The sequence below is a fragment of the Syngnathoides biaculeatus genome, chromosome 7, assembly GCF_019802595.1.
Source record: "Syngnathoides biaculeatus isolate LvHL_M chromosome 7, ASM1980259v1, whole genome shotgun sequence".
Classification (NCBI taxonomy): Eukaryota; Metazoa; Chordata; class Actinopteri; order Syngnathiformes; family Syngnathidae; genus Syngnathoides; species Syngnathoides biaculeatus.
The window spans coordinates 22,155,852-22,182,314 of record NC_084646.1 but is presented as its reverse complement, the minus strand read 5'-3'; the positions used below and the strand labels follow the sequence as shown (position 1 = coordinate 22,182,314).

At 44.1% G+C, this 26,463-nt stretch overlaps 1 protein-coding gene across 2 annotated transcripts in view; it reads left to right on the top strand.

Moving 5' to 3' along the window:
• The window catches only part of pex5la (peroxisomal biogenesis factor 5-like a), a 126,431-nt gene extending 103,646 nt beyond the window's left edge, over positions 1-22,785 (top strand). For both annotated transcript variants that reach the window (XM_061824992.1, XM_061824991.1), the window contains 7 exons: positions 7,287-7,403; positions 10,569-10,712; positions 16,262-16,332; positions 18,322-18,540; positions 19,599-19,764; positions 21,279-21,436; positions 22,552-22,785. In XM_061824992.1, coding sequence (XP_061680976.1) covers positions 7,287-7,403; positions 10,569-10,712; positions 16,262-16,332; positions 18,322-18,540; positions 19,599-19,764; positions 21,279-21,436; positions 22,552-22,753 — 1,077 coding nt within the window. In that variant the 3' untranslated portion in view covers positions 22,754-22,785. The remainder of the gene's footprint in view (positions 1-7,286; positions 7,404-10,568; positions 10,713-16,261; positions 16,333-18,321; positions 18,541-19,598; positions 19,765-21,278; positions 21,437-22,551) is intronic.
• Positions 22,786-26,463: the final 3,678 nt, after the last annotated feature.

The window sequence follows — 26,463 nt, the reverse complement described above, 5'->3', positions numbered from 1 at the left end:
CAACATCAAAGCTGAAGTAGACAGTAAATCGTATCCCTGGAAAATACAAGATGTTTATTTTACACCTAATGAAAAGTGGTGTTTTAATCCATATTTGGCCGCATTTTGAATAATTTGGGGCTAAGATACATGTCCCAGGTGTTTCGCCTCAGGGAGTGTATCAATTTAGCACACTGCCTTCCTTTCATATCATTCAATGAGATGAAGCAGACAAAATGTAAGAAAAGTAGAACCCACAGAAGGAGTCTATGAGAAAACGCTCCCAAATATCATCCATTTTACAAAATTGCCACTGATGATAGTACATGTAGCTTTTGTGGCTTTAAAGATAAGAATAAAAGGATGAAATGAGGACTGGAGAATTGGCTTTAAATTAATACAAGATGGCTGGGTGATGAAACATTTTCTCCGTGGATTAGTGACTTTTCATTCTACATTAGGACCGTTTCAAATATCTTGGCCATATGGTATTGTTCCGCTTCACTTGGATGAGGTCGGATAAATTGTGACTTGTTTTGTCTGCAGTACTGTATTGATTTTATCAGATACTGAGTTGTTTGTCAGATTATGCTCTCAATCCACATATTAATGGGGAGATGTCAATAATAATAATAATGCATTTAGCCCCTTCAGCGGCATCCATCAATTTGGGCAACGCCACGATCAGTTCACCAGAATGCGAGCAAAGTTGGAAGCAGTTTGGTGGTCAGCTTTTGTGCACAAAAGCGCAGATATTAGTGCGCTCTTAAATTTTAATGATTTGTTCCTTTGCCCACCCACTTCCCCTCTAAAAAAATGATGACTATCTCTGTGGATAGCCTAACCTAATTTGATTGCCCCACAAATTATAGTCTCCAAGAAGTTACACCTGCCTCAGAGATGGACATGATATGCTTCATTTTTATTGCAAGGCTGGAATTTTTTACTGCCGTAATTCCTCGAACAATTTACAACAAAATAATAGACCTGCTGTATGTGCCTAACTGTGCTTAGTAATTTCCCATCAAAGAAACTCAGTACAAGCGCTAAGATTGAAAACAATATATGATTTCATTTGACTTCCAAGTTGTTGTAATTTCAAACCAATTTTTCTAATGGGAAGCAATTAATCTGACGGTGTAGCGGTACACTCAGCTGACATCTCTGGACTCAATGTGGATTCAGTTCCCACTCAGCAACGTTGTGATTGCGAATGTGAATTGTTGTCTATGTGACCTGTGATGGACCGGTGACGAGCCCGTGGTCTAGTTTGCCTTTCTCCCCAAATTGCTCAGCTTGTCTCCAGCTCATCCGTGACCCTAACGATAAGATGTGTAGAAATTGGATGTTTCCGGGGTTAAAGGTCACCGTCATTAACCTGTAACTAATTGTACATGCATACATGAGGAGCATTGTAAGATTTGTTGGTGTCAAAAAAAAAAAAAAAAAAAGGACACTAACTACAGGTTGTGTTTGGACTAAATGCAGCTCGATTTGTATTATTATTAGCAACTTACTGTTACATGATCCATAATATACTGAGCAGCCAGGACAGAGACATGTTCTACTTTTCTGTGGTGAAAGAAGTTCTGCGATGAACATCATATTTCTTGTTGTTGCTATCACCTTCTATGTTGGTGTCACAACCCCTCAAAAATCAGAAAAAGCAAAACTGTTCAGACTCAGAGATTTTGTGTAACTTTATAGGCATGATTTACCTTGGACTTTTGGTCGAACTTCAAATCGGCCTCCTTCGACGTGCTTTTAAACAAACAAATTCAAGTGGTCTATTATCTGCGATGCTATCAGCCTGGTATTGTAAAACCATGACGTTTCTATCGTGCTTGTCATCATTAGGGTCACTTGTGAGCTGGAGTCTGTCCCAGGTGACCTTAGGTGAGAGACGGGATCCCCCCAGGACTGGTTGCTAACCACTCACGAGGCATATGTAGAGAACCGTGCTCCCTCATGTACCATACATGTGGACAACTTTGAATCTTAAATGCACCTAACGTGTATGTGGGAAGAAGCCAGCGTACAGTCCGTAGAGAAAACCCAGGCAATAAAGCGGAGAGCATGAAAGCGTCAAGCAGAAAAGCCCAAGCCGAGATTCAAACCCTGAACCTCATATGAAGTTGATGTTTTTAGTATACAATATTTGTTTAGAACATCCATCTCGGAGTCCTAGCTGTAAATCCAATGGAGTATTGTAATATCAGCTTTTGTTGACAAACTGTAGTTGGCGCCATTAATAAGTACCGGTAGCCCTTTACTTGTGCCGACAGAGCAGAAAACTGCATGTGCTGAACTCTACGTTATCACAGACATTCACATCTTGGGTAACTGCATCATCTAACAAAACACAACCGGTGCACTTTGTCCGATAAATGTGTGTTATTCCATTATCGGGTCGCCGGCTTTCTATTTTGGTCTGGCTGACCGAGGAATGTCCACGCTTGTAGCATTGAAAGGCCAGACCAGCTCTGCTCCGGAGACTCTGGAGGTGTAGCTCTCCTGTCACTTATACGTAATTAAACTTTTTGTGAATTAGGACCAAGATGGATGACACCCGTCTTTCCATAGTTGTAACCCCTTTCATTTCTTAGTCCTTGAGAACCTCAAGCGCATCAGTAAAATGGGAATCCTTTAAAAAAAAAAAAAAAAGTGGATGAATGTTTAATGCTTCTGCCTCAATTTTAGGAAGGTTTGGTCTTGAAATCTCCGCTCACCTTCCTATGTGAGGATTGCACATTCTGCTTGTGTTTGAATGCCTTTTCTCCAGGTACTCTGACTTCCCACCGCATTCTCATAATATGCACGTTAGGTTAATTGAAGACTAAATTGTCCGGAGATTACACTTTTTTCTGTTAATCGTTTTCTGTCTATGTGCCCTGCAATTGATTGACTGGTGTCAACAACCAAATTCAACTGGGATCGGCTCCAGCTCCCCCACAACCTGAGGGAGAACAAGTCTTATTAAAAATGGATACACAGAGATATTCAATGTAGAACACATAATGTGCCTTCTTCATCTGTGAAAAATATTCCACCATATTATAAAATATGGTGACTATTGTTTGACACATAAACCCATTCCTAAATCCCAAATACAACAAAATAAAATGCCATTCATTAATGTGTTGTGTTCACTTCAGTTGCTTAAATGTCATAGTAAAGACATTTAGTCACTCGGCTGAAACTGGTTGTTCTCAGTAGACATTTCCATGTTTATTCTTCTGCTTATTTGCTGTTTATTCTTCTGTTTATTCTTCTGCACAAGACCAGGATTACTAGGATTAGAACAGATTTTCATACACGCTTGAATGTGTTTTGAATGAATTAAATTGAAGCAATGATTTGAATTTGCAATCTGTCATTGTCAGTAAATGGAAAAAAAACAAAGTTTACCGGATTGCAATTTTGAGCTCAAAATTAATGAATATGCTCATATGTACAGTATGTTTCTTATTCTAGCAGGAATTTATAGCTGACGTACAAAGTGAGACAGATTGTACCTGATGCCTTCAATAAAATTATGAGCAGCTGAGTCTAAATTAGCCTTCAGGCTGGCATTTGTTGGGGTTTGCATAAGCTCTGTTGATTTTGGCATCGTTTCCTGTGTTGTCAACACGCATCCACGGAGAAGCCCGTACATTTGGATACTGTATGTGCATCCTGTTGTTCATTCCCAAGCAACAGTGGTGTTAATAACGTCTCGCTTCAGCGCTACAGTACATGGCTTTGTAAATTACCTTGCCTTGTTCCACATAATTAAAGTGCCAAACTTCACTATTATTATTTTTTAGTGTAGAAATATGACTATATTTCAGACTACATTCATGCATTTGTTAGTCAGGATTTTCCAATTTCCAAGCCACTAATCCTCACGAGGGTCGCAGGAGTGCTATCCCACCTCACTTCGGGCAAAAGGTGGACTACACCTGACCTGGCCGCCAGTTAGTCGCTAGGCTAGGAAGTATTTTGATTATTTATACTCTCGTAGGTTAATATTCATCCATCCATCCATCCATCCATTTTCTTATCCACTTATCCTCACACGGGTCATGGGGAGTGCCGGAGCCAATCCCAGCTGTCAACAGGCAAGAGGTAGGATATACCCAGAACTTTTTGCCAGCCAAACGCAGGGCACATAGAAACAATCAGTCGCACTCACAATTACACCTAGGGGCAATTTAGAGTGCCAACTAATGTTGCATGTTTTGGAGATGTTGGAGGAAATCGGAGTGCCCAGAGAAAACCCATGCAGGCATGGGTAGAACATGCAAACTACACACAGGTGAGGCCGGGATTGAACCCGGGACCCCAGAACTGTGAGGCCAACGTTTTACAGCTGACCCACCATCCAGCGTAGGTTAATAGATATTATTTAATTCCAACAAGAGACTTCGGGCTATATTTGTAAGCGTATCTGCAGCACGGAACAAAGGCCAGCGAATCCTGATTTTTTTTTTCTGTTTTGTTTTTCTGTCGCTGTTCGCCAATTTGGCAGAGCACTCTGCACTTTTTTTCAATTTGTAGAAATGATAGCTTTGCAATATCTGAACAAAGTAGCTTCACTAAGCTCATATTTGATGTGACACCATACTTGAGAGGGCCCTCCGGAAGTGGCACCTATGAAAAGTCACCTTCATGCAATTGTCTAGGCGTGTCAGCAGCTGCCAATTACCTGCCAGGCGTGCTTGTCAAGAGTAACAATGGCCTCCGTGTCATTCAGCAGCCTCTGAAGAGAGGAGATGAAAAGACCCATGACACCAACACACTCGTTCACTGTGGATCTCGGCCGTGATCCCGTTTAGAATGTCGGTAGACACACTTGCTGTGCATGCTAACAGACATGAAAGAAAAGACTTTGGCCCTGTCTTTTCACTCGTGTGTTTCTAACAATGGAGGAGTTCATAAGTGAGGCGCAGAAGGTTGTTCCTCTCCGTTTGCCATCATTCAGCAATGGTGGGCCAAGAATCATGGACGCTGTGATGAATGGAGGAACGTGCTCCTAAAATTGGGACATGACGCTCCTGTGAGGACGGCGCAAATGAACAGCTATTAATGTACTGTGACTTGTAAAAAGAAACAAACGCAATCCTGTGTCAACAAATCTAATTTTGGAATGAAGCGGAAACACACATACACACACTCTGAATTATCTCTTTATATCTTTGATATAAAGATTTAACTTGCGTTTGGATTTCAATGATTGACTCCCTCCTTAAGAAAATTACAATATTCTATTTATTTGATTTTAAGACTAATTGCACTAGTACTCTTGAGATTTTATGTCGTAATTTAATCCAAGACACAATATTTCCATCCATTTTCTATAGTCAAGGTTGTGCTCGCAAGCGGCAACGTACACCCGAGGCCAGTCGACATTCAATCGCTGGGCACATATGGAAAAACACTCACATTCTCATCTATGGACAAGAAAACGTATTCAAATACCATCACACGCAATTTTTCAGATTATGGAAGGAAGTTGCCGTATCGGCAGAATCAGCAAACTCCGCACAAGAGAGAGGACAGTTAAGATTTGATCCCAGTATCTCAGAGATGTGCGGCAGACATACTCGCCACTAGGCAATTATGCTGCCGGTTGTAATCTGCAACATACCCATTACATAAATAAAGAAATAAGATTGTTTTCCCACGATATTGGCACTGTAGTTCATAAATGCAATAAAGTACCTTCCATGTAAAATGCAGCATCTTTCATGCATATTTCATCTATTTCAACCTTTCAACACATGGTTAGTTAAAGCCCAAGTGTCATCCCTATAAAATAGATATTGTAATGAAAAATACATATAACATTATTCACGTCAATATATGTACAAAAAAATGTGAGCGGAGAGGGCATCATCCATGCGCAAAGTTGCAGAAGTGTCATTCTACGATCTCCAAGTGGTCGCCATATTGGCTGCATCCTCCGTCTGTGATGTCACCCGGACATTCGCCAATGAAAACATGCGGTGCACCCTACTATGGGAAACGAACACGCCCATTCTGACACGGAAGCTCTTTTCGAAAAGGAGAACACCACACAACAGAGTGAAGTTACCGAGGCAATATTACACTATTGTTTCGAGCCCTCGGGGCAATATTTCACTATTGTTTCAAGCCATATTCAGATGATATGCGATCACGGCCAAACCCCATCCCCGTGCGATCCACTTTCGCGGCAGTGATGAGCCATCGCGGCTCCTCGCAGCCGGCCAGTGTGGCTTATGACAGAGCCGAGCGATGCTGCTTTTTGGGGGTTGTTCATAGACGCCGCAGTAGCGATGAACAACACAATCGAGCCGGGGCGCTTAACTGCGCACACGCAGATGAGTGAGGCATTCTTGGCTGGGTTCTGCAGAGCCGCCCCCGTCCGCAAAGCCCACGCGCAGCTTTCGCAGAAGCCGTAACGCCGAACGCGGCGCCTCGGCCGGTGTGGCTGATTTTTGGCGCCATGGTGGCTTATAATGGAGCCGAGCCGTGGTGCTTTTAGGGGGGTTTTCATAGCCGCCGCAGTACTCAATGAACGCCGTCGAGCCGGGGCGCATTACTGCACGCACGCGGCTGAATGAGGCATTCTTGGCTGGGTTCTTCAGGTTCAGATTCAGATTCAGATTCAGCGCCGTCCGCGCAGCAGCCCGACACCGTCTGACGCGCACATCGACATATTTCGCACACGGACCTTTTGTTATGTTATGAGAGACCGATTACATGGTCCGCCCCAAACTATTGTTTTTTTTTTTGTAGCTGTATACACACCTAGCTGTTATTTGGAACCCGAGAATCTCTTGTCCTCTGCACGCGTGCAATCCATTTTTCACAACGAACCGGGTCTCTTGCAAACTTATGAAGGGTAAATCCATTCTCCCAAGTGTTCAAGCAATGTCCAGCAATGCAATGAGGCAGCATTTTGGCTAACATGAAGGAACAACGAGCTACCTTCCTGGAGGTAAAACTAATGGAAACAAACGAGTCCACTTGAGGGCGGTCCCGCCATGTGCGTCACGTCCTGCTTCTTCTCGAAAACAAATCCCTCGAGAGGATTTTCATGGCGAAAGTTACAAAAAACTGTATACGTCAAAATCATGTTTTGTGGTGAAAAAACACATGGGCACATATAGGCTGACGTTTTTTCACTAATAACATACTAAAAATCATTTTTCATTTCATGACAGTGGCCCTTTAAGTGAGATATAAATGAAATTTGATGAAATGTGCACCAGTCATTCATTCACCTCTCTTTTTCCTCTCCATTCCTTGACTCCTCCCCCTTTTTCCTCTGTTGTCTGCAGTCAGATACAGAATTCTGGGATAAGATGCAAGCAGAGTGGGAGGAATTGGCTCGGCGAAACTGGCTGACGGAGAATGAGCAAACCCAGATTCCCTCCACTGTCTCTCCACATGAGAAGGTCATTATCATATCTGTGTATTGAATGGAAAAAACAAATTCTGAGAGGGGACCAGGGGCCTCATGTACAAAGACTTGCGTCGATTTCCCGACTGAAACATGGCATACGCTCACATTCAGAAAATGTCGGAAGCATGTATAAATCTGTGCGTACGCTTGAATCCAAGCACATTTTATTCGTGCATCACAATCAACGTAGAATCGAGCGCACATTGCAGTAACTCCTTCCTGTCCAAGGCTAATTTGAATATGGAAATCATATTTAAAGGGGAAATCCAGTGGTTTGCAGGAACAATGTATCCAATAGGTCATGTAATATGTACTCTATTTTGACAATGTGATGTTAAATCTGATCTCATTTAAGAGTGTTTTGAGAAAATTTTTATCAACAAAATTACGAATTTTCAGGGGCACTGCCATTTTCGCGAGTCACATGACCTACATGCGTGGATGTGACGTTTACCGTGCCGCAGCAAAGGCTCAATTACATGGGACACCGTTTATGCCCAGCGCTGATTTCTTGGATTTATCCTCATCTGATGGAGAATAGCAGTATCGGTTGATCGGGAAGACGGAGGAATACTTCCATACACAGCCATGAGCAGTGTCACTCACGCCGCCCCGGGCCGCGTAACTAGTTAGAAGTCTCGTTCATTATTGGAATTAACCAGGGCCCGGCACGCCGGTGGCTGCGGGACGGCGCTCTGCAAGATTGAGCTCTCCACCAGCAGCCCTGTCCCGAGGCCTTGCGCGCGCGGGATGGAGGATGTCCGAGTGTGGGTTTCAAGTGGGAGGTGTCAGAAAAGTTACCACAGGGATGACTGGTTTGTGGCAGACAAGCATTCATAGTGAAGGCCCCTTTTGATCCTTCAATCTCGGCTCTTCACCAATAATGCGGAAAAAGGCGTGAGTGACACGTGTTATGCGGGGGACAGACATCCCCAAGCTGGCATCGCTCACGCTCCTCCTTCTTCCTGATCAACCGAGCGGCCGAACCGCTCACGGCTGTATAAACCGATACTGCTATTTCTTCAACAGATGAGGATAAATCTGAGAAATCAGCCCTGGGCATAGATGGTGTCCCATGTAATCACGTGTTTGTTGCGGCACGGTACACGTCACACCCTCACACATAAGTCATGTGCCCCTGAAAATGTGTAATTGTTGATGAAAATCCTCTCAAAACACTATTAAATGAGAGAGGATTTAACATAACATTGTCAAAATAGAGTACATATTACATGACCTATTGGATACATTTTTCATGCAAACCACCGGAATTCCCCTTTAAATGAGCGACTGCAATCCCAAGGTCTGCTTGATCAGGCGAAAAAAAAGAAAATGAGCAAAATAATGAAGAAAAAAATCTGCAGGTGAAGTTGAGACGCAGCTCAATGATGTGCTGTGCACAAAAATCCTCTTTGGCACGCCATCCTCCAGCCTTAACAACAAACGAGAGAGGAACAAATGGGACAGAGTGCGTGCGGCTGTCAATGCTGTGGGGTCGGAATGGCGCGCAAATGCTGAACTAAAAAAGAGGCGGTCAGAAGAAGCGACGGACAGCTGCCCACCACCAAAGTGTTGCCAAAACAGGCACAAGAAATATTGGAGGAGAGAGTTGTTGCAATCAGGGGTGCTGCCGCTCTATCAGGGGTGGTGGGAGCACATGTGGGTGACTCTGATCACCCCACAAGGTAAATACTGCACTACATATTTTTTGAAATCACAACAAATGTGTTTATACAATAATCAACGCTCATCCCTGTGAGGTAAAGGTTCATGCAAAATGTTGTTTGTATGCTATTTGTAATAAATCTTTTGAATTTGAAAAGAAGCAGGTCAACACATTAAAGAGGATTCAAGTTCTTATTTTAATACACAGGAGAGGACACGCAGTCCTTTCAATCGACTTCATTCGAACATGTACATCAGATGCACATGATTAAAATGTGTTATCAAGAATTATTATTAAGAGATTTTAACTGCTGTAGAAATGTATGTATGCCAACCATGACGTTGGCGTCAAGCACCGCACATTTCCACACTCATTTCACCCTTGATATATCAGAACGTTGCAGTGAAAAAGAAACACAAAATTACAATAAAAATATATTTTACACGGTACTGTATCGGCAGTATACTTTTTTTTTTCTGAGGTAAAACAGCCCTATGCAGTGAGTACCAATAATGAACCTAGGACTTGTTTTTTGGCACCTTCATTTGAAATGCAATGCACAAACTCATTAAAATAAATACGTAGATATTTAGATATTGAGTTTTGTTAAAATTTTGAATACTAATATGTGTACTCCTCTTCATGTTTCTCCTGTCTTTGTTCAAATCGGAGTTGTAATGTTCCAGTCACTAGGGTGTTCAATTGAACCTTGAACTAATATTATCACATCTGTGCGACAACAGCTAACTTCTCTCATTCCAATTTCAACAGAAGACAGTGGCACTGTACTGTCTGACCACCTGGGTGGTTTCTTAGGCAACAGCAACAATATAAACGGTTAACTACAAATAAATGCAGAATCAATGAGGACTGCTAATGAGTGTGTTGGGATTGAGCATTTACAATTAAGTGATGTGCCACTTCCCGTGGCCTCAGTGCACAATTTGACATCATTTTGAAAAAAAAAAATGCTAATGTAAAATATGTCATGTACGTACTGCAGATAAGCAGTGTCTGTGGGGTAAACATCTTCAATATTTCAATGAGTACCCTATAAAGGTTGAGACATTCGGTTGACATGTTGCTCAAACTAAGTAATATGGCGTACGTTTGAAGAAGATGTGATGTAGCGGCCAACTGAGCATCTAGCGGGAAGTGACTATGTTTGAAGGGAGAGCCCACGAGATGACCTTCCTGTACGAGGAAGATTTAAGAAGCAGACTCGCGGGCCTCCTGATTGATCCCAGTGCAGAGCAAGTTCATTCAAAGTCATCTTGCTCAGAGGCACCCGTAAACACACTTGGGTAATCACAGTTGGAAAATTCAAAGTTTAACATTTAAAGAGAACGGAAAACCCCCGGGGAGCCCAGTCCAGGGTTTATGTGATGCGCTAACGATCGACTCTATGCTGCAGTTTTGCATCCGAGGGGCACTGACGACGTCACCACTGAACTTGTTTTCTGTTGTTGTTGTTTTTGTTTTTGCTGACAGGGTTACTACTTCCACACAGATAATCCCTATAAGGACTTGCCTAATGCGTTTGAGGAGGGGCTGAAGAAGTCTCGAGAAGGAGACTTGCCAAATGCGGTGCTGATGCTTGAAGCGGCAGTCTTGCAGGATCCTCACGATTCAGAGGTGAATCCACTCATCAAAGTTTATACATAGATACGCGCACAGAAAAATATATACTGTACAATTTGTGGCTAATTCTTATTGAAAGCTCAACTGACATCCATATATATATTTTAAAATTGACATTGTGAAATATTGTGAAAACTACATATAATGTTATTCACTTCGATGTCTACACGGGGGGAAAAAATGAGCAGAGAGCGTGTCATTCATGCGCAAAGTTGAGGAAGTCTCACTCAACATCCCAGTGGCAGCCATAGTGTCTGCAGCGTCATTTGCAGATGTCACACTGGGACAGTCGCCATTGAGAAGACTTTATGCCACCTGTTAAGGCAGATGAACAAGAGAGATTTTTGGGTTTTTCTGACCCCCCTTTTGAGACTGAAGCTCTTGTTTGAAGAAGAGAATATCTCAGAAGGAAGTGACATGACCGGGGCAATATTACCCTATCGTTTGGACCCGTATTAGACGATATGCAGATAATTTCTAACGGACAACAGACTCCCCAACAGACGGACAAGGAACCCGATCAAATATTCAAAAAGACTTGTGTATGTAGCGTACTTAGGAGGACCTATCCCGGATGAAGTCACTACTTTAGGGGTGCCCAGACACCAGAGGCTGGGTGGGGGGGGGGGTGCTTTCTCTTCCCTGCCAGCGGTGTGACAGCACAGTCCACCCAGCCTCGGACACGGATGGATCTTTTTATTCATCCTACTGCTATCGGACAAGTACATGGATATTACCGATATGATGCGGATCATTTGTTACTTCTGAGAGGATTACGTCGTCGTCCCCAACTATTATTTATTTTAATAGCTCTATACACAACTACCCGTCATTTAGAACCCACAAAGCTCTCGTCCTTTGCACCTGTTCAATCCATTTTTCACGAAGAGAGTGAATCCATCCTCCCGAATGTTTGAGTAAAATCCAGCAATTTAACGAGCCAGCATTTTGGGTAACACGCCGGTACAATAGGCATAAACCAATATAAACACTCGACATCGCTACTACAAAAACCATCACTTCCTGGTTCTTCTCCAACACAAATACCTCAATAGGATTTTCATAGCGGGAAATGCAAAATTCCATATACGACAACATCATGACGTGTGCCTTTTTTTTTTTAATAAACATACTCAAAATCATGCTTTACGTGTTAGTAGACCTTTAATGTTACAATTGTTATGTAACAGACTGAGGGATCTACCATCACAACTGAAAATCTCGAGATACAAATTTAATTTGTTCCGTGATGAATGAGTAACTCAAAACACTCAAATCATCTTTTCTCATTGTCACGAATGGAAATGCTATTAATCTGTTAATCTCCCTATAAAAATCAACAATAACTTTTGCAATGTGCATTTGTAGAAAGAAAAAAATATCAGTCTTTCATTTATAATTCAGAGGTCCACCGGTCACATATCTCCTTTTTTTGTTATCTTTACTGACTAACTCCTAAATAATGATGAGCTTGTCTTAATCTACTCAGTTTCGATTTCGTGCAGTCAGTTATTCTGTTGTAACGGGAGGGTACTCTTGTTAATTTTCTTCTTCTTAAAGGTTGGGTTATCCAGGCCAAAAAAAAAAAAATGCCACATTGCCAAATACCGACGAAAATATTTGATCCATTACATTTAAAAGTGCTTTTCCAGTAAAGTACCTGTAATCAAGCAGGTTGGCCACAGCAACACAACTTGAGATGAGTTTTCCAGAATGCGCGAAGCCTTCAAGCTCGCACAGGTCAACTTGAGTGTAGCAAGTGCGAGCAGAAAGCTGCATCGTCGCCACCTCGTCCTGAGAGAAACCGTCCAAAAAGAATGCCTCAGTGATTGCCAGGTGTGCAAGGCAGATTTTGTCCTCAGAGCAGACGGCCTGAACGCTGATTGCCTAGAATTTCTTCCGCCTTCTTGAGTTGTTTACTGTAACAAAAAGGGCCAACTTGCTCATACACTTGATGAAAATTTCCATTTAACCTGTGAGTTGAATCTTCACTCATTTCATTCCCCTTCCCTCCTTTTTCTTAGTCACGAGTGACCTCTTTGCAGGTTGAAAGAGCAAGGCCTTTGCATAAAGTGCTTCTGGTATCCCCGAGAATATACAGAAATGTGCCAGTTTTTGCAGGGGAAGGATAATCCCTCAGTGTATGGAACTAATACGATCCCAAAATTCCACCTGGGGCGCTTGCTCAGTGGCCTCACTCCGAAGACCTCTGAGAACTCATTTCTCTCCTTATTTAAGAAAGAGGAAGAAAAAAAAAGAGATTATAACAGAGTTTTAAACATGGATTTAAAATTAGTTGTTCTGTCCTCTACTGCCTATTTGGGGAACTTGCTCTACTGCTGATTATTCATATTTATGTGTTGGGGCAGCACAGTGTCACGTCCCATCGGAACGAGAGTAGGACCCAAATGCAGGACTCGGACGATGCAAGGTAGTTCAAGGAGAAACGTTTATTATATGCCGAGGTCGGGGATCGAGCAGGCAGTCCGGTGCAGCAGTGGTAGTTGGGACGTCGGGCGAAGAGAGCAGGTGAGCGGGCAGGCAGGAGTCGGTACACAGGAGAACGATCAAGGATCATGACAGTACCCCCCCCCCCAAAGGCACAGCTCCCAGACGTGCCAAAACGAAAGAAACAGAATAATTAACAAAGGCAGGGGTGGGCGGAAGGGGGATCCGGAGGAGGGCATGCCCCCCCCGAACCCCAGTCTGGTGGCCATCCAGGCCATCAAATGCAAGGCGTCCAGGTGGACAGGTCAGGAGGACGACCCGAACGCCAAGCACCAGGGTCCCCAGGGAGCGATTCGGGGGACGGCCTCTGTGAGGAACCAAACGGCGAAGCAGGAACAAGACCGAGGCAGGCAACTGCTTCAGACGAGAACCTCCCATGCCGTGGTTGCGAGACGACCAGGGACTGGTCGAGACCAAGGCTTGGTCAGGAGGCAGCCGTGGATTGGTCACCAACGAGGCCAGGTCCTGAAGCGGCTGGGAGGCCTCAGGAGCGAAGAGGATGATTGAGAGAAGGACCAGAGCCATCCCGAAGTCTCTCCCGCTCCGGGGTGGCTCCACAGAACTCCCCAGCTCCTCCTGGACAGGAACATGAGAAGGCGGCGACACCATCGCCATCACCACCTCCTCCTGGACAGCAGCGTGAGAAGGCGGTGACACCACGACCGCCTCCTCCTGCACAGGAACGTGAGAAGGCGACGCCAGTGCCACCTCCTCTTGGACAGGAATGTGAGAAGGTGGTGGCACCATCGCCATCTCCTGGACGGGAACATATGGACGTGCCCATCGCCGCAGGAACAGGGGACGACCGCGGACCGGTTGCCGACAGAGCAAGAACGGGGAGCGACCGCAGAGCGGTCGCAAACTGGTACTCCAGGGCACGGACGAGAAGTGGCTGTGGAGACGTCGCCACCTCCTGGACAGCAACGTGAGGCGGCATCGCGTCAGTCCCCACTGCCACGTGAGCTTGCAGTCCATTCGTTGAAACAGCAACGTGAGCGTGGCGCGATGGCGAATCCGTTTCCAGGGCTACGTGAACGAGAGTCGGCAGAGTGTCAGTCGAAATTGACACGTGGGCGTGTCTCGGGAGCGGGTCAGTTCCAACTGCCGCGTGAGCTCTGCTCGGAACAGCCAAAACCTCGACATGGGAATGGCGAGGAGGCGGGTCAGTTTCCACAGCTACGTGCGCTTGGCAAGGTGGCGAGTCTGTTGCCACTGCAGCGTGCGCTTGGCGAGGGGGCGGGTCTGTTTCCACGGCAACGTGAACGAGAGTAGGCAGAGAGTCAGTCAAAACTGACACATGGGCGTGTCTCGGGAGCGGGTCAGTTCCAACTGCCACGTGAACCTGCGTCAGCAGCGAGTCCGTCGCAGTTGTGACGTCAGCGTAGCTCGGTTGGTTCACCAATCCTTGCCGGACCTGGGCCGTGAGAGCTGCCAATTCGGCGCTCTGCTGCTCTATCTCCGCCCGCATTTCGCGGCGGAACACCTCGTGATTTGGCGGCTCCTCCTCCCTCTGGGCTGGAAGCTTCACCACCAGCTGCGGGTCTGCCAGTTTCGCTGTTGCCGGCGAGGAGTGGGAGGACGGTGTCTTAGTTGCCGCGCAGCGGGAGGGACAAGGGAGCGCCCGGCCGGGGCGTCTCCTCTGGCCGCCACGCGGAGGTCCTGGGTGGATGGCCAAGCGGGTTCCCTCAAACAGATTGGTGTACTTGTACCCACCGGGAGAAGACGCTCGGGTGCTGGAAACGCGGGGAGGTGAAACAAACTGACTGGGATGAAAGATCGGACGAGCAGATTCATAATCAGAATAATCGGAGTCGTACTCCGGCAGCCGGTCATACAAATCACGGTCCTCCTCATATTCCGAAAAGTCAGAGTCCAGAAGAATATGAGGAGCCGGACGCGTTGTGGTCGGGACGTATTCATACCTCTCTGGCGGAGCGTAAGACACGGAAGCGGAGGACCTCAAGGAGCCTACCCGGATCGGACAGGCTTGGTCCTCCGACAGACGGTCTACCTTGCGTCGGTCCCGGCCACGCCGGGTCCTTCTTGCTGGGTCCTGTGTTGGCCAGTTCGTTCTGACGCGTCCCATCAGAACGGGAGTAGAACCCAAATGCAGGACTCGGACGATGCAAGGTAGTTCAGGGAGAAACGTTTATTATATGCCGAGGTCGGGGATCGAGCAGGCAGTCCGGTGCAGCAGCGGTAGTTGGGACGTCGGGCGAAGAGAACAGGTGAGCGGGCAGGCAGGAGTCGGTACACAGGAGAACGATCAAGGCAGGCAGAAGTATAAAATGAGTCAGGCTTACAAGGTTGGTCGGAGAACGGGCGAAGGTCGGTACACACAGGTTGTCGATCAGGGATACGAGAGTGCTGGAACGGGACATGAAGCTCAGCGAACTGGCCAGGACCAGTCGTCATCGGGGACATATAAATACACAGGCGAATCAGCCCGCATGAGGCGCAGGTGTGCGCCTCCCAATCAGCGCAACCGCGAGGGCACCCGCACAGCCCGGGCTGGAGCGGCAGGATCATGACACACAGTAGTATAGTGGGTTGCATGTCTGCCTCAGAGAAGCTGCGAAGTTCTCGATATTATGGTCGCATTCTAAAAGCATTGACACATCTTACAGCATCGGTAATAATTCACGTGCGCATTCTCATTTGTTTGTATGTGCTCTGTGATTGGCTGTCGACCACTGCAGGGTGGGTGTACACCGCCTACCGCCCAAAGTCACCTGGACTCGGGGCTCCAGCTCATTCACAACCCTCGAGAGGACGAAAGCTATAAAACAGCAATGGGTGGCTGGTTAGTGTAGGATTGAAAATAAAGTATGTGCTATTTTTATTGGAGGAGAAAATAGAAGTGGTTCCAGCTATTTGATTGTTGGATTGGCAATGGATAAGACAACTTTTTAAAGACAAGAGGAAACAAACAACCCTATACATGATGCTGTATGCCGAATTGTGATGGGTAACAAATCAAGAAAACACCCATGTCTGGCTTCTCCTCACACTGCCTCCTTATTGCTTCTCGACAGGCTTGGCAAGTGCTGGGGACCACCCAGGCCGAAAATGAGAATGAGCAGGCAGCAATTGTCTCCCTCCAGAGGTAAAGAAATAAATGATGCATTGGATAACAACTTAAGAGATACAGTGGTGGGGGGGAGGGGGGGCGGGGCAATGTATAAGAAGCTTATATAAACTGTCAGGCCTATTACGTTACTATCATCAAGTCATCTTTTGCAGGTGCAAAGCCATAATTGAGAAAAATGCAGTTTTGAATTATTTAACAATATTCCAATTCAGGCCACGGTGGAGCAGCTGGGAAGCGTTGGCCTCACATTTCTGAGGTCCCGGGTTCGATCCTAGATCCGCCTATGTGGAGTTTGCATGTTCTCCCCATGCCTGCGTGGGTTTCTTCCCACATCCCAAAAACATGTAACATTCATTGGAAACTCTAAATTGCCCCTAGGTGCGATTGTGACTGCAACTGTTGTCTGTGTCCATGTGCCCTGCGATTGGCTGGCAACCAGCTCAGGGTGTACCCTTCCTCCTTCCCGTTGACAGCTGGCATAGGCTCCAGCACTCTCCACGACTCTTGTGAGGATAAGCGGCTAAGAAGATGGATGGATGGATGGATGGATGGATGGATGGATGGATGGATGGATGATGGATGGATGGATGGATGGATGGATGGATGATGGATGGATGGATGGATGGATGGATGGATGAATTCCAATTCAGGTCACATGAAGCTGATTTAAAACAAAATAAGTTGTTGCTTTCTAAGTTGCTGTTTTGGAGTGCTAAATTGACATTGAAATCACATAGTAGGGGAAAGCTGGTAGTCTGCACATAACACAAGCGCTTCAATGATACGACTTCACAGTTTAATCTTTGTTATCTCTGTGACGTTGTCCAAGTGCAGATAATAGCATCCATGAGCAGTCATGATTACAGCTACATTGATGATGTGCAAAAGGGAGGAATCTTTTTGAGGAAAGATGTTTTTTTTTTTTTTTTTGCATGGATGACGCACCCATTAGGAGGATGGCCACAATGTCGAGAAATACAGTTCAATTAGAAAGCAAAATTATATTTTACAATTATTGGGGAAATAATATAATTCTCATGGATGGTATACGATAGACACTTTGATATTTCCAAAAGAATCTTTAAACATACCAAAGAAAGTTTCAAAATGATTAAAAAGAACACTGGAAATGTGGCACCCTTTTGGCGTCTTACTGTGAATGGACTCTCTATTTTTCCTGTTCCCCAACCATAAAAAAGTGACCTCATCCACACAAGCAAAGTACAAACAAGGCAATTTAAACCGCCATTTTGTAAGCAGAAATTGCTTTTATATTGCTCCAAACCACAGACATCAACCAGACGACAATTCCAAGTCTTTCATTCAATCTAGACTGTTCTGTGAAATTGAATGTATAAAAAATAAATAATAATAATTGCTTTTCCAAGTACATGTTATTATTGGAGAGAACATTTCTGCACTTAATCCTCCAGACAGTCACCAGTCAAGTATGAGGCGCTTGAGTCTACACGGCGTTGTTATGTAACAGCTGCCATCTGTGTGCACAATGTTTTCAAGTCAGATTGGATGTCTACCTGGCTTTCGTCCTGTTGGAGCTGTACTGGCAACACTTTGAATAGGATGCATGCCACTGTTTCTTTTGCTGTCAGGATACCTTTAAATAAAATCTTAACATTTGCTTTGGACTTCAAAGATGGTGTATGTGATTGGGTGTTATGAACAAAGAACAGCGTCATTTGGTCGCAGTGGATTTGACTGTTCCGACTTTATGTAACTGTCACTTTCAATACGCAGGGTGAAATAATTCACTTTAAGATTAAGAGAGATTAAGTGTTTGGCACATGAGTTTATCTTGCTAGATCTTGTTTTTGGCCCCTCTTATAGTCTTTAAACTAATCCAAGACGTTCATCCAAAATTCATCTGTTACCTAGTGGTAAACAACAACAACGCTTTCTATGCACGCTAATCCAAGGACAATCCATCCAGAATGTAATCCTGCACGCGAATGCGTGCAACCTCACCCGCTTCCCGTCTTCATTCAGGTGCTTGGAGCTCCACCCCAACAACCTCCCAGCCCTCATGGCCTTGGCGGTGAGCCTGACCAACACGGGCATGCGTTACGACGCATGCGAGGCGCTGCTCCGCTGGTTGCGACACAGTCCCAAATACAAACACCTCCTGAAGGGCAAAAACCATCTTGTGGGATCCCCAAACTCCCAGCGCAGGATGTCTCATGCGCCCAACATCGGCAGGCATGAAAGGTATTCGACAAAATGGCTCTATTAATGTTTTGTCACGTAGATATATATGTTTTTCTTCACTTCTTGAAGGTTGGTAAATTTGATTTGTCACCTCTTTGCTACTCATTTTTCACTACTGGCCCGATTATAACAAAAGCGAATGTGCATCTCAGTTCAAATAGATTTAAAAAAAAGAAATCCATGCTGTAGTCGTGTAATTGCTTGTCCTGATTAGGGTGACGAATCAGCTGGAGAATCTATGCGGGACACGAGGTGACCTCTGGACTGGTTGCCGACTTGGCTTATTTATCATGGCCCCAATTCTCACTTTCAGTGTCATTTCCTCCAAAGTCATCAGTGCAAAACCTGACAGCAAAGTGTGCTTGTAAAACTGTCAAATCATTCAAAGGAGCTTGCCAAAATACATGTATTTTATCTCAAAAATGCTGAGCAACAGAGTACATTGTCATGTGGTCAACAAGCTCATTTGTTATACCCTAACTTCCATTAACCGCATCAAAGCACTAGAACTGGCCGGCTCTGTGAACCGTGGCTGGTGCCGGCGTGCTTTCACTATCTTGACCGCCGCGTCGTCCTCTCTAAAGCACTCTCAATCCCTGCTTTACGAAGAGACGCTTCTATCTTAAGCCTTTAAAATTGAGGCTTTAAGCCTTGAACATCAGATAGAAGAAGCTTAATTCTCCTCCCGAGGTAAAGACGAACTCTATCAAATCATTAATCGCCGAGTCAAAGTGAAGAGATACAGGTACATCCCAATTACTGCGATGTTCCCGTTAATCCATGTAGGATCTTCCTTATTCTATTCTTTCTACTGCTCACCCCGTCCCCTTTCCTTTAGCCCTGCTGGTTAACTGTTCTCTGCAATTACCCACTGTATCTTTCACCCCCATCTTCCATGCATATGTAATGCCTAACCTCATGGGGAGGAGGGGGAACCAATGACTTCATGGAAAAACCTGAACATTTGTTTTCTTCCTTCCTTTGAAGAGAGACAAACAACAGCGAGTGTCACTCAGCAAGGTGGCGTCCCATTAATCCCCATGTGACCATGTCCCCAGCTCCATGCTACCCGACATCAAGGAGCTCTTCCTGGAAGCTGTCCAGCACAACTCGGACACCGTTGACCCAGACTTGCAGACGGGCCTCGGGGTCCTTTACAACCTCAGTGGCGAGTTCAACAAGGCAGTGGATGCTTTCAACACAGCTTTGTCAGTGCGGCCCGAGGTAAAGCAGGCCGATGAACTGTAGTCACCCACTCGGGGAAAGACAGAACCGTACTGTAAACTAGACTGTAGATTGATGCATGAGATGTGATACGAATAATGTGCTTGGAGTATTCTAAGGTTCTACTTAATCAGGAATGTTTGTCAGACGCGTTAAAATGACAAAATTCCATTTATTGGCAGGGGCACTTGTGTGAACATTTCCCATTCCTCTCATAAATGCTTGCCCCAATTAGTTGTCGTCCATCTGAGAACTAAATGTCTCCCTTAAATGGCCCTAGCTAAGAAAAAAAATCAGGGAGGAGTATCAGTTCTTACCTGCTGTTTTTCATACGAACATTCCCCTTTCAGTCCATTTCCACTCTGTTGCTAACCAAAATAGCTACACAGAAGCACATCAAAAGTCTCTCCTGCGGATGACGGTTTGAAAACTTACCGCATGTGGTAAACAGGTTCCCCTCTCCATGACGCAGTCCCTGTAGTGTAAAAATATGTCCTGTAAAAGTGCCACAACATAGAGTGCTGTTAACAACCCTGCCATTCTTTTTATTTCAATATATTTGAAAGACTTTAAAAATGTCCCTACTATATAAAATGAAGCTTTCAAATCATTAAATATCAGACCGTTTCTGTTCTGTAAGGCTGTGGGTGGCCTTGTCGGTGGAATGCCCTGCAACGACGTCCTGCTCAACTCTCAGCTGTCAATCGCGTACCACTCCATCTAAAATCTTGTGTGATTGACTTGCACTCATGAGCATGAGTGACTGAGTTGTGTTCATGTGAGCAAGTCGTGCAAATGAGTCAGTCGTATGTATGAGAACATTTCACTCGTGTTTATGAGAGTATTTGACAAGTGTTTATGAGCCAAAACATTTCAGTATTGTGTATGACAGCCTCTCAGTAGTGTGTATGAAATCATTAGAATAGCAAGTGTGAGAGCTAATTGAGAATAATGTCCCTAATGGCCTCTCGTGCAGATGTGCTCAGCACTCATTCACACAAAACAGAAAATGTCAATATGCCCGGGCATACAGAACATTTTTGGGGTGTCTCTCTATCCCCTTGATGCAAATGAGCATCTGTTCTCCTCCACGATGTCCCAGGTCAGCATGGTCATTACTCACTGTTAAATCCCGCCCTCCCACATTTGACTTGGTAATATGTGCCGCCTGCTGCAAAACCAGCTCAGAACACAAAGGACGATAATTATATCCCCACTGCAATGCTCAACCTTAGTTAAAGGCCCTCTGTCTTGTCGTAGACCATGACCTCTGTGGGCATGTGTGTTTGTGTGTGCGTGTGTGTGTGTGTGTGTGTGTGCCTGCAGGTGGCAAACAAGCACAAGGACACCCTGAGTGATGCAACTGAGCTCTCCTTAAATTACCCTTGTTAGTTTAGCAATGAGCTGACGTTGACGTTCTTGTCACTTTTTCGCTGCAAAAATTGAGGTGCTTGTTTTTTTCGCAAAACATATAATTCAGATCTAAGGACTTAAAAAATCAATGTTTCACCCAGGATTACTTGCTGTGGAACCGGCTAGGGGCCACGCTGGCAAACGGAGACCGGAGCGAGGAGGCGGTGGAGGCATACACGCGAGCTTTGGAGCTGCAGCCGGGATTTATCAGGTCCCGCTACAACCTGGGAATAAGCTGCATTAACCTCGGAGCACACAGGTGAGCGAGTGCAATTGCTTAAGGTGGGGGAGGGGGAATTACGAAAAAGGTTTGAGTGTGACAAAGTTGAATCTATAGCGCGATATGCAAGTCATCATCACCGCCACACAACTTTTACAGAACCAATGAAATGTGACCACACTTTCACAGGCTTCTTTATACCCGCGTGGGTGGTGACTGTGCTGACATCACTGTGGCTATTCTGCACACAGTTTGTCTTTATATTGGAGTGCAACCCATGTGCATTGTTTTGAAAGTGTTCTGCAGTTGTCCTTCAAATTGGAGGTGTCGCCACTGCTGGTATTGGCTAGATCACCACAGGATTTTTTTACTTTTGTTCCACAACATGTCTGCCACCACAGTGACCTCACATTTCTGAGTACTGGGGTTCAAATCCCGGTCCCACCTGTGCGGAGTTTGCATGTTCGCGTGAGTTTTCTCCGGCTACTGCAGTTTCCACTCACATCCCATAAACAGGCATTTATTGGAGACTCTAAATTGCCCCTGGGTGTGATTGGTTGATTGTTTCTATGTGCCCTGCGATTGGCCGGCAACCAGTTCAGGGTCTACTCTACCTCCTACCTGATGATAGCTGGGATAGGCTTCAGCACTCCCGTGACCCTTGTGAGGATAAGCAGCTCACAAAATGGATGGATGGAACAGTGTTTGCTAGAACAAATGGACCTACATGACTAGATGATTTAATTATAGACTGCAAAATCGATCAAGAAGGCGGCGGCGTAGGTGGTATGTGGAACCAATGGGAAAGCCAAGTATGTCATCTCTAGTGTTGGGGATTATTCGAATTTGAGCGATTCCAGTTCCAAATGATTCTCCATTATGAGTCTTTAAACGGGTTGGGTCAGAAAAGTTTGCAAAGTTTAAATAAAGCATGTCGAAGTTATGAATATCCATTTTCTTGGGCACAGACTAAAATGGGACTTGAGGGTGTTCATAACCATTATCAACATCAAGCCTATGTGTGAAAAGTTTTTTAAAAAATCCAAACAGCCAACATTAAAGAAGGGTTTGTGTTTAACCTTTGAGGTTCTCAGTGTGTTTTATCATAATGAGGCAGCCCAATTAAACGTGAGCGTTTGTGCTCGTTTCCCCAGAGAGGCGGCCAGCAACTTCCTGACGGCCCTCAGCCTTCAGCGGAAAAGCCAGAGTCGGCAGCAGTCCCACCAAGTCATGTCTGGAAACATTTGGGCCGCTCTCAGGATAGCTTTGTCCATGATGGACCAGCCTGAGCTCTTTCAGGCTGCAAACATCGGTGATCTGGATCTTCTCATGCGAGCCTTTAACTTAGACATATGAGTTATAATAGCGTAGGGTCGAGCAGATTTCCTCCTCTTTCTTCTAGCCAGTAGCTGAAAGCCCAAAGTGGACACATCAGGATGCTTCGGAGGCCATGCTGGAGAGATTAGATTTCTTTTTTTTTTTCCCTTTTTATGCACGTCGTCCACCCCAGTTACCTTGGAGCAATTCTGAGGACAAGTTCTTCCAAGTGACTGCTTTGTGAGAGATTTGCACTCAATTTGTAGGAATCCCGAAGAGCACAAGGACAAGTGAAGATTGTACGAGCAACGCCTTAGAGAATACATCAATTAAAAACGGGCTCACTCATTGGAGCAGAGGTTGAACCAGGAGAGATCTGGCAGAGGGAACGTCACGTTCAATTTGCTGGCGGCACACAAGTGCTGACGCTTTGCAAAAACAAACCTTTCCAAACTCAAATACTCAGAAAGACAAACGACGGAATGAGCGGGCAAACAAAAACGACTGCACCGCAGAACCTGAAGTTCACGTCGCTGTTCCTGGCTTGGAATAACGCTCCCGCATAACTTTTCAAAAGTTTCAATTTTGCACTTGAAACAAACCAGTAACCTCCTCCATCCGAGTGGAATGTGCAAGCCAGGTTGTGTAAGCCTTACTCAAAAGCATGCCAACAAGATTTATTATTGATACTATTTTTATGGCACCACAAAAACACAAAGCCATTGCATCCTACAAATTATATTACCAGACTTGTTTCACTTTTTTTTTTTTAAATTTACTGCCATCTTCCAAGCTTGAAAACTTTCTGAGCCATTAATTTGTTGTTGTTTTCTCATTTGACTCACTCAGTTTGACTTATTTTAAAATCTTTGTTCGCTCTAAGTTAATGGTCCTGAGAACTTTTTTTTTTTGCAGCTGGGCAACATATTTGGAGAAGAAAAACATCCCTTTGTACTGTGTTAAATCTTTTAAACCTTCAAATAGGCCTCTATCAGCAGGCATCATCATTTGAATGATGATTTTTCGCCAGTACATCACGTTCATGTTTTAATCGGGATCTATCGTCGCCGACGTTTTCAACAAGCAGTGCAGTTCAGGTTAAGGTTTGGATATGGTAGGATAAAAAGATTTTACAGAGGAAATGTAGATGTTTATATATCAAATCACACTGTTCTACTTGGTGGAAGTAAGAGTTCGGCCACAAATAAATGATTGTAAGAAGCCAGAAAAGTCAAATACCTGAAAAAGTTGTTGTTCATGTCTTCTACAGAGCCATTGTCTAAAAGTCACTCTGCCAAATCAGCAACAACCTTTCCATTTCAGTAGAATGGAGTAAATGATAGCTCATCTGCTTTGCTTAACATTTAGCTCAGCATGGCCACAGCCCTGCCAGGCTGAGGGATGGGGTGAGCGTGGGAGGGGTGCTGTTTGTTTCTGATCCTATGCAAAAGGTCATGTTTTATGTTAAAAAAAAATAAATAAACTTGCTGAGAATGCTATCAGGAGAAGCCAGAGCCGAGCGCTTGAGCCATTCATCTTTCCAGTCGTGCGGCTGTGTGGTCACAGTTTGAATAAGGACAAGGATTTCATTAGGAAAGCATTGTTTGAGACAAAAACAGCCGATAAAGCCAAATCTGAAGATGTGAGACAAAAACAGCTGATAAAGACAAATCTGAAGATACACGCGACACGATCTGTACCTTGTAGTGAGACGTTGTGTAATGCCGTACTCTTGTTTTTGGCCTTGTTTCCATCTAAAACGCCAGATTTATATCACCGCTCCTCTGCATATCTGATTAACATCCACATACAGTATGAAAGGTGATACTTGGATCAGATATGGAAAAAAAATGGCAAAAAAAAAAAGTTGAACTGACCTGGGATGGGTTCTAATATTTATGGTCACATCATTTTTACGTTTACGACGGTCCCGACATGTCACTTTGAGGTTATGAACAACACACAGTTAACGCTTTACTTCAAGTTTTTCATTGGGCATTTTTATTTATGGCAGGGCAAGTGTTTTCATAGATTTACTGTAATTATGACTTTACTACTGCGTTAAGCTGTGATTTATAAACTGAGGCCCTTCTGTATGCCCATGCAGCTCCGGCCAATACAAGGCATCGTGGAAATAGTCTGTGAGACCAGCAGAAAGAGTTTGATGGTGTCCCTAAACCATGTGTAACTGCTCCCCCGCCTCCCCCCTATTATTGTCCTTGTTATTTCAGTGTGATACTTAAACGTGGCCAGATAGAAATGGCTTTGGATGAGTCATTTTGTGCCTGTGTGTGCCACAGCTGGCCAACACATCTGTTTGCTTTCAGCAGCCCCACCCAACCCCCACACTGTCCTACATGGTGACTTTGCAAAGGTAGCCACACAGAGGCTAAGCCTCAGCGGGACCAATACAACAAGCCTCCATGCATTTTTCTTTTTGTTTTCATAGATATACGCAATAGTCATTTACACACATGTTGTTTTTCAGCTCTGGATCCAAACTGATACGATGTCTCCTTCAAAAATTTAATATTTTTTTTTTTGTGTGATGGAGGCTTGCTTGAAATGAAGAAGTTATTTTTTTAACGCAACTGCATTGCATCGAGTGTCGGTAGAAGTGACTTGTTGAAACCTCTCAGGTGAATATCATAACGCATGCTCCTGAGGAACAAAACCAGCTTGATCGCATGCCAGATCCTTTACATTGAGTTCGTATGCATGAATAACGAGGAACTGCTTTCTTTTATTCACACTTGCGTATCATAACATACAATATTGCATTTCATTGTAATGTGTTTGCAATTAAAAGCTTCATCCTAGAAGGGAAAACATTGCATATACATAGATCTATATTCTGTAAAATGCTTTGGTTACGAGCAACTGCGTGAGGCAGACATAGATTAAAACACAAACTATGAAGCTCACTAGTAAGTTACTACAACGCAGCGATATTGCTAGGAATTTTCAAATTCTGACGTGTGCAAAACTACTGATAACATTTTTTAATAACCCAACTATTGGAATGAGACAGTTCCACGAATGTTCTCCTTGTTGCCATTAATCATCATTATTTGATCAGTAAATCCATCAAATTCACTTATTTGCTGTGTCATAAACACTTAATGAGTGCAAGAATTTTGTGACAGAAATACTGGGATGACCATTATTTCATATTTACAGGATTGTATTGTATTACAATACTTCTAATGGTATCAAGATCATGAAATGTGTGACGCAGTATTGGGCCAAAACTGAATATAAAAGTGACAAGACAAGAATAAAGCCGTAGACTTGCACGAAGAAAGTTCAATCATCTGAAAATTATGATTGATATCCTGTAAGAATGCATTCGTAATATTGCTCAAAAAGTTTGACTTACATATGAATCCATTTCATTGGTTGGGGGAATTTAGTTAGACTGGCCATAAATCAGGAATGGACTTAAATCTTAATTTTATGGGAATAAAGTCATACTTTTGAAAGAAAAAGCTAGTAATAATGAGATTTTTTTGACTATGTTGACATATTGGGAAAATCTATCATTTTTGGATTAATTTGCTATGTTATGATGAAATGAAAAATGAATGAAAAATAAACATTTTATTCGAGAGAAAAATAACTTGTAGAAAAAAGTATTGTACAACAAAGTCCTCCAATTACAATGGCTGAATAGTACAGAGAAAAGAATGCTTTATTGTGAGCAAAGTAAAAGTGAAAAAAAATGCAATTTGATTTAAAAAAATAATAAA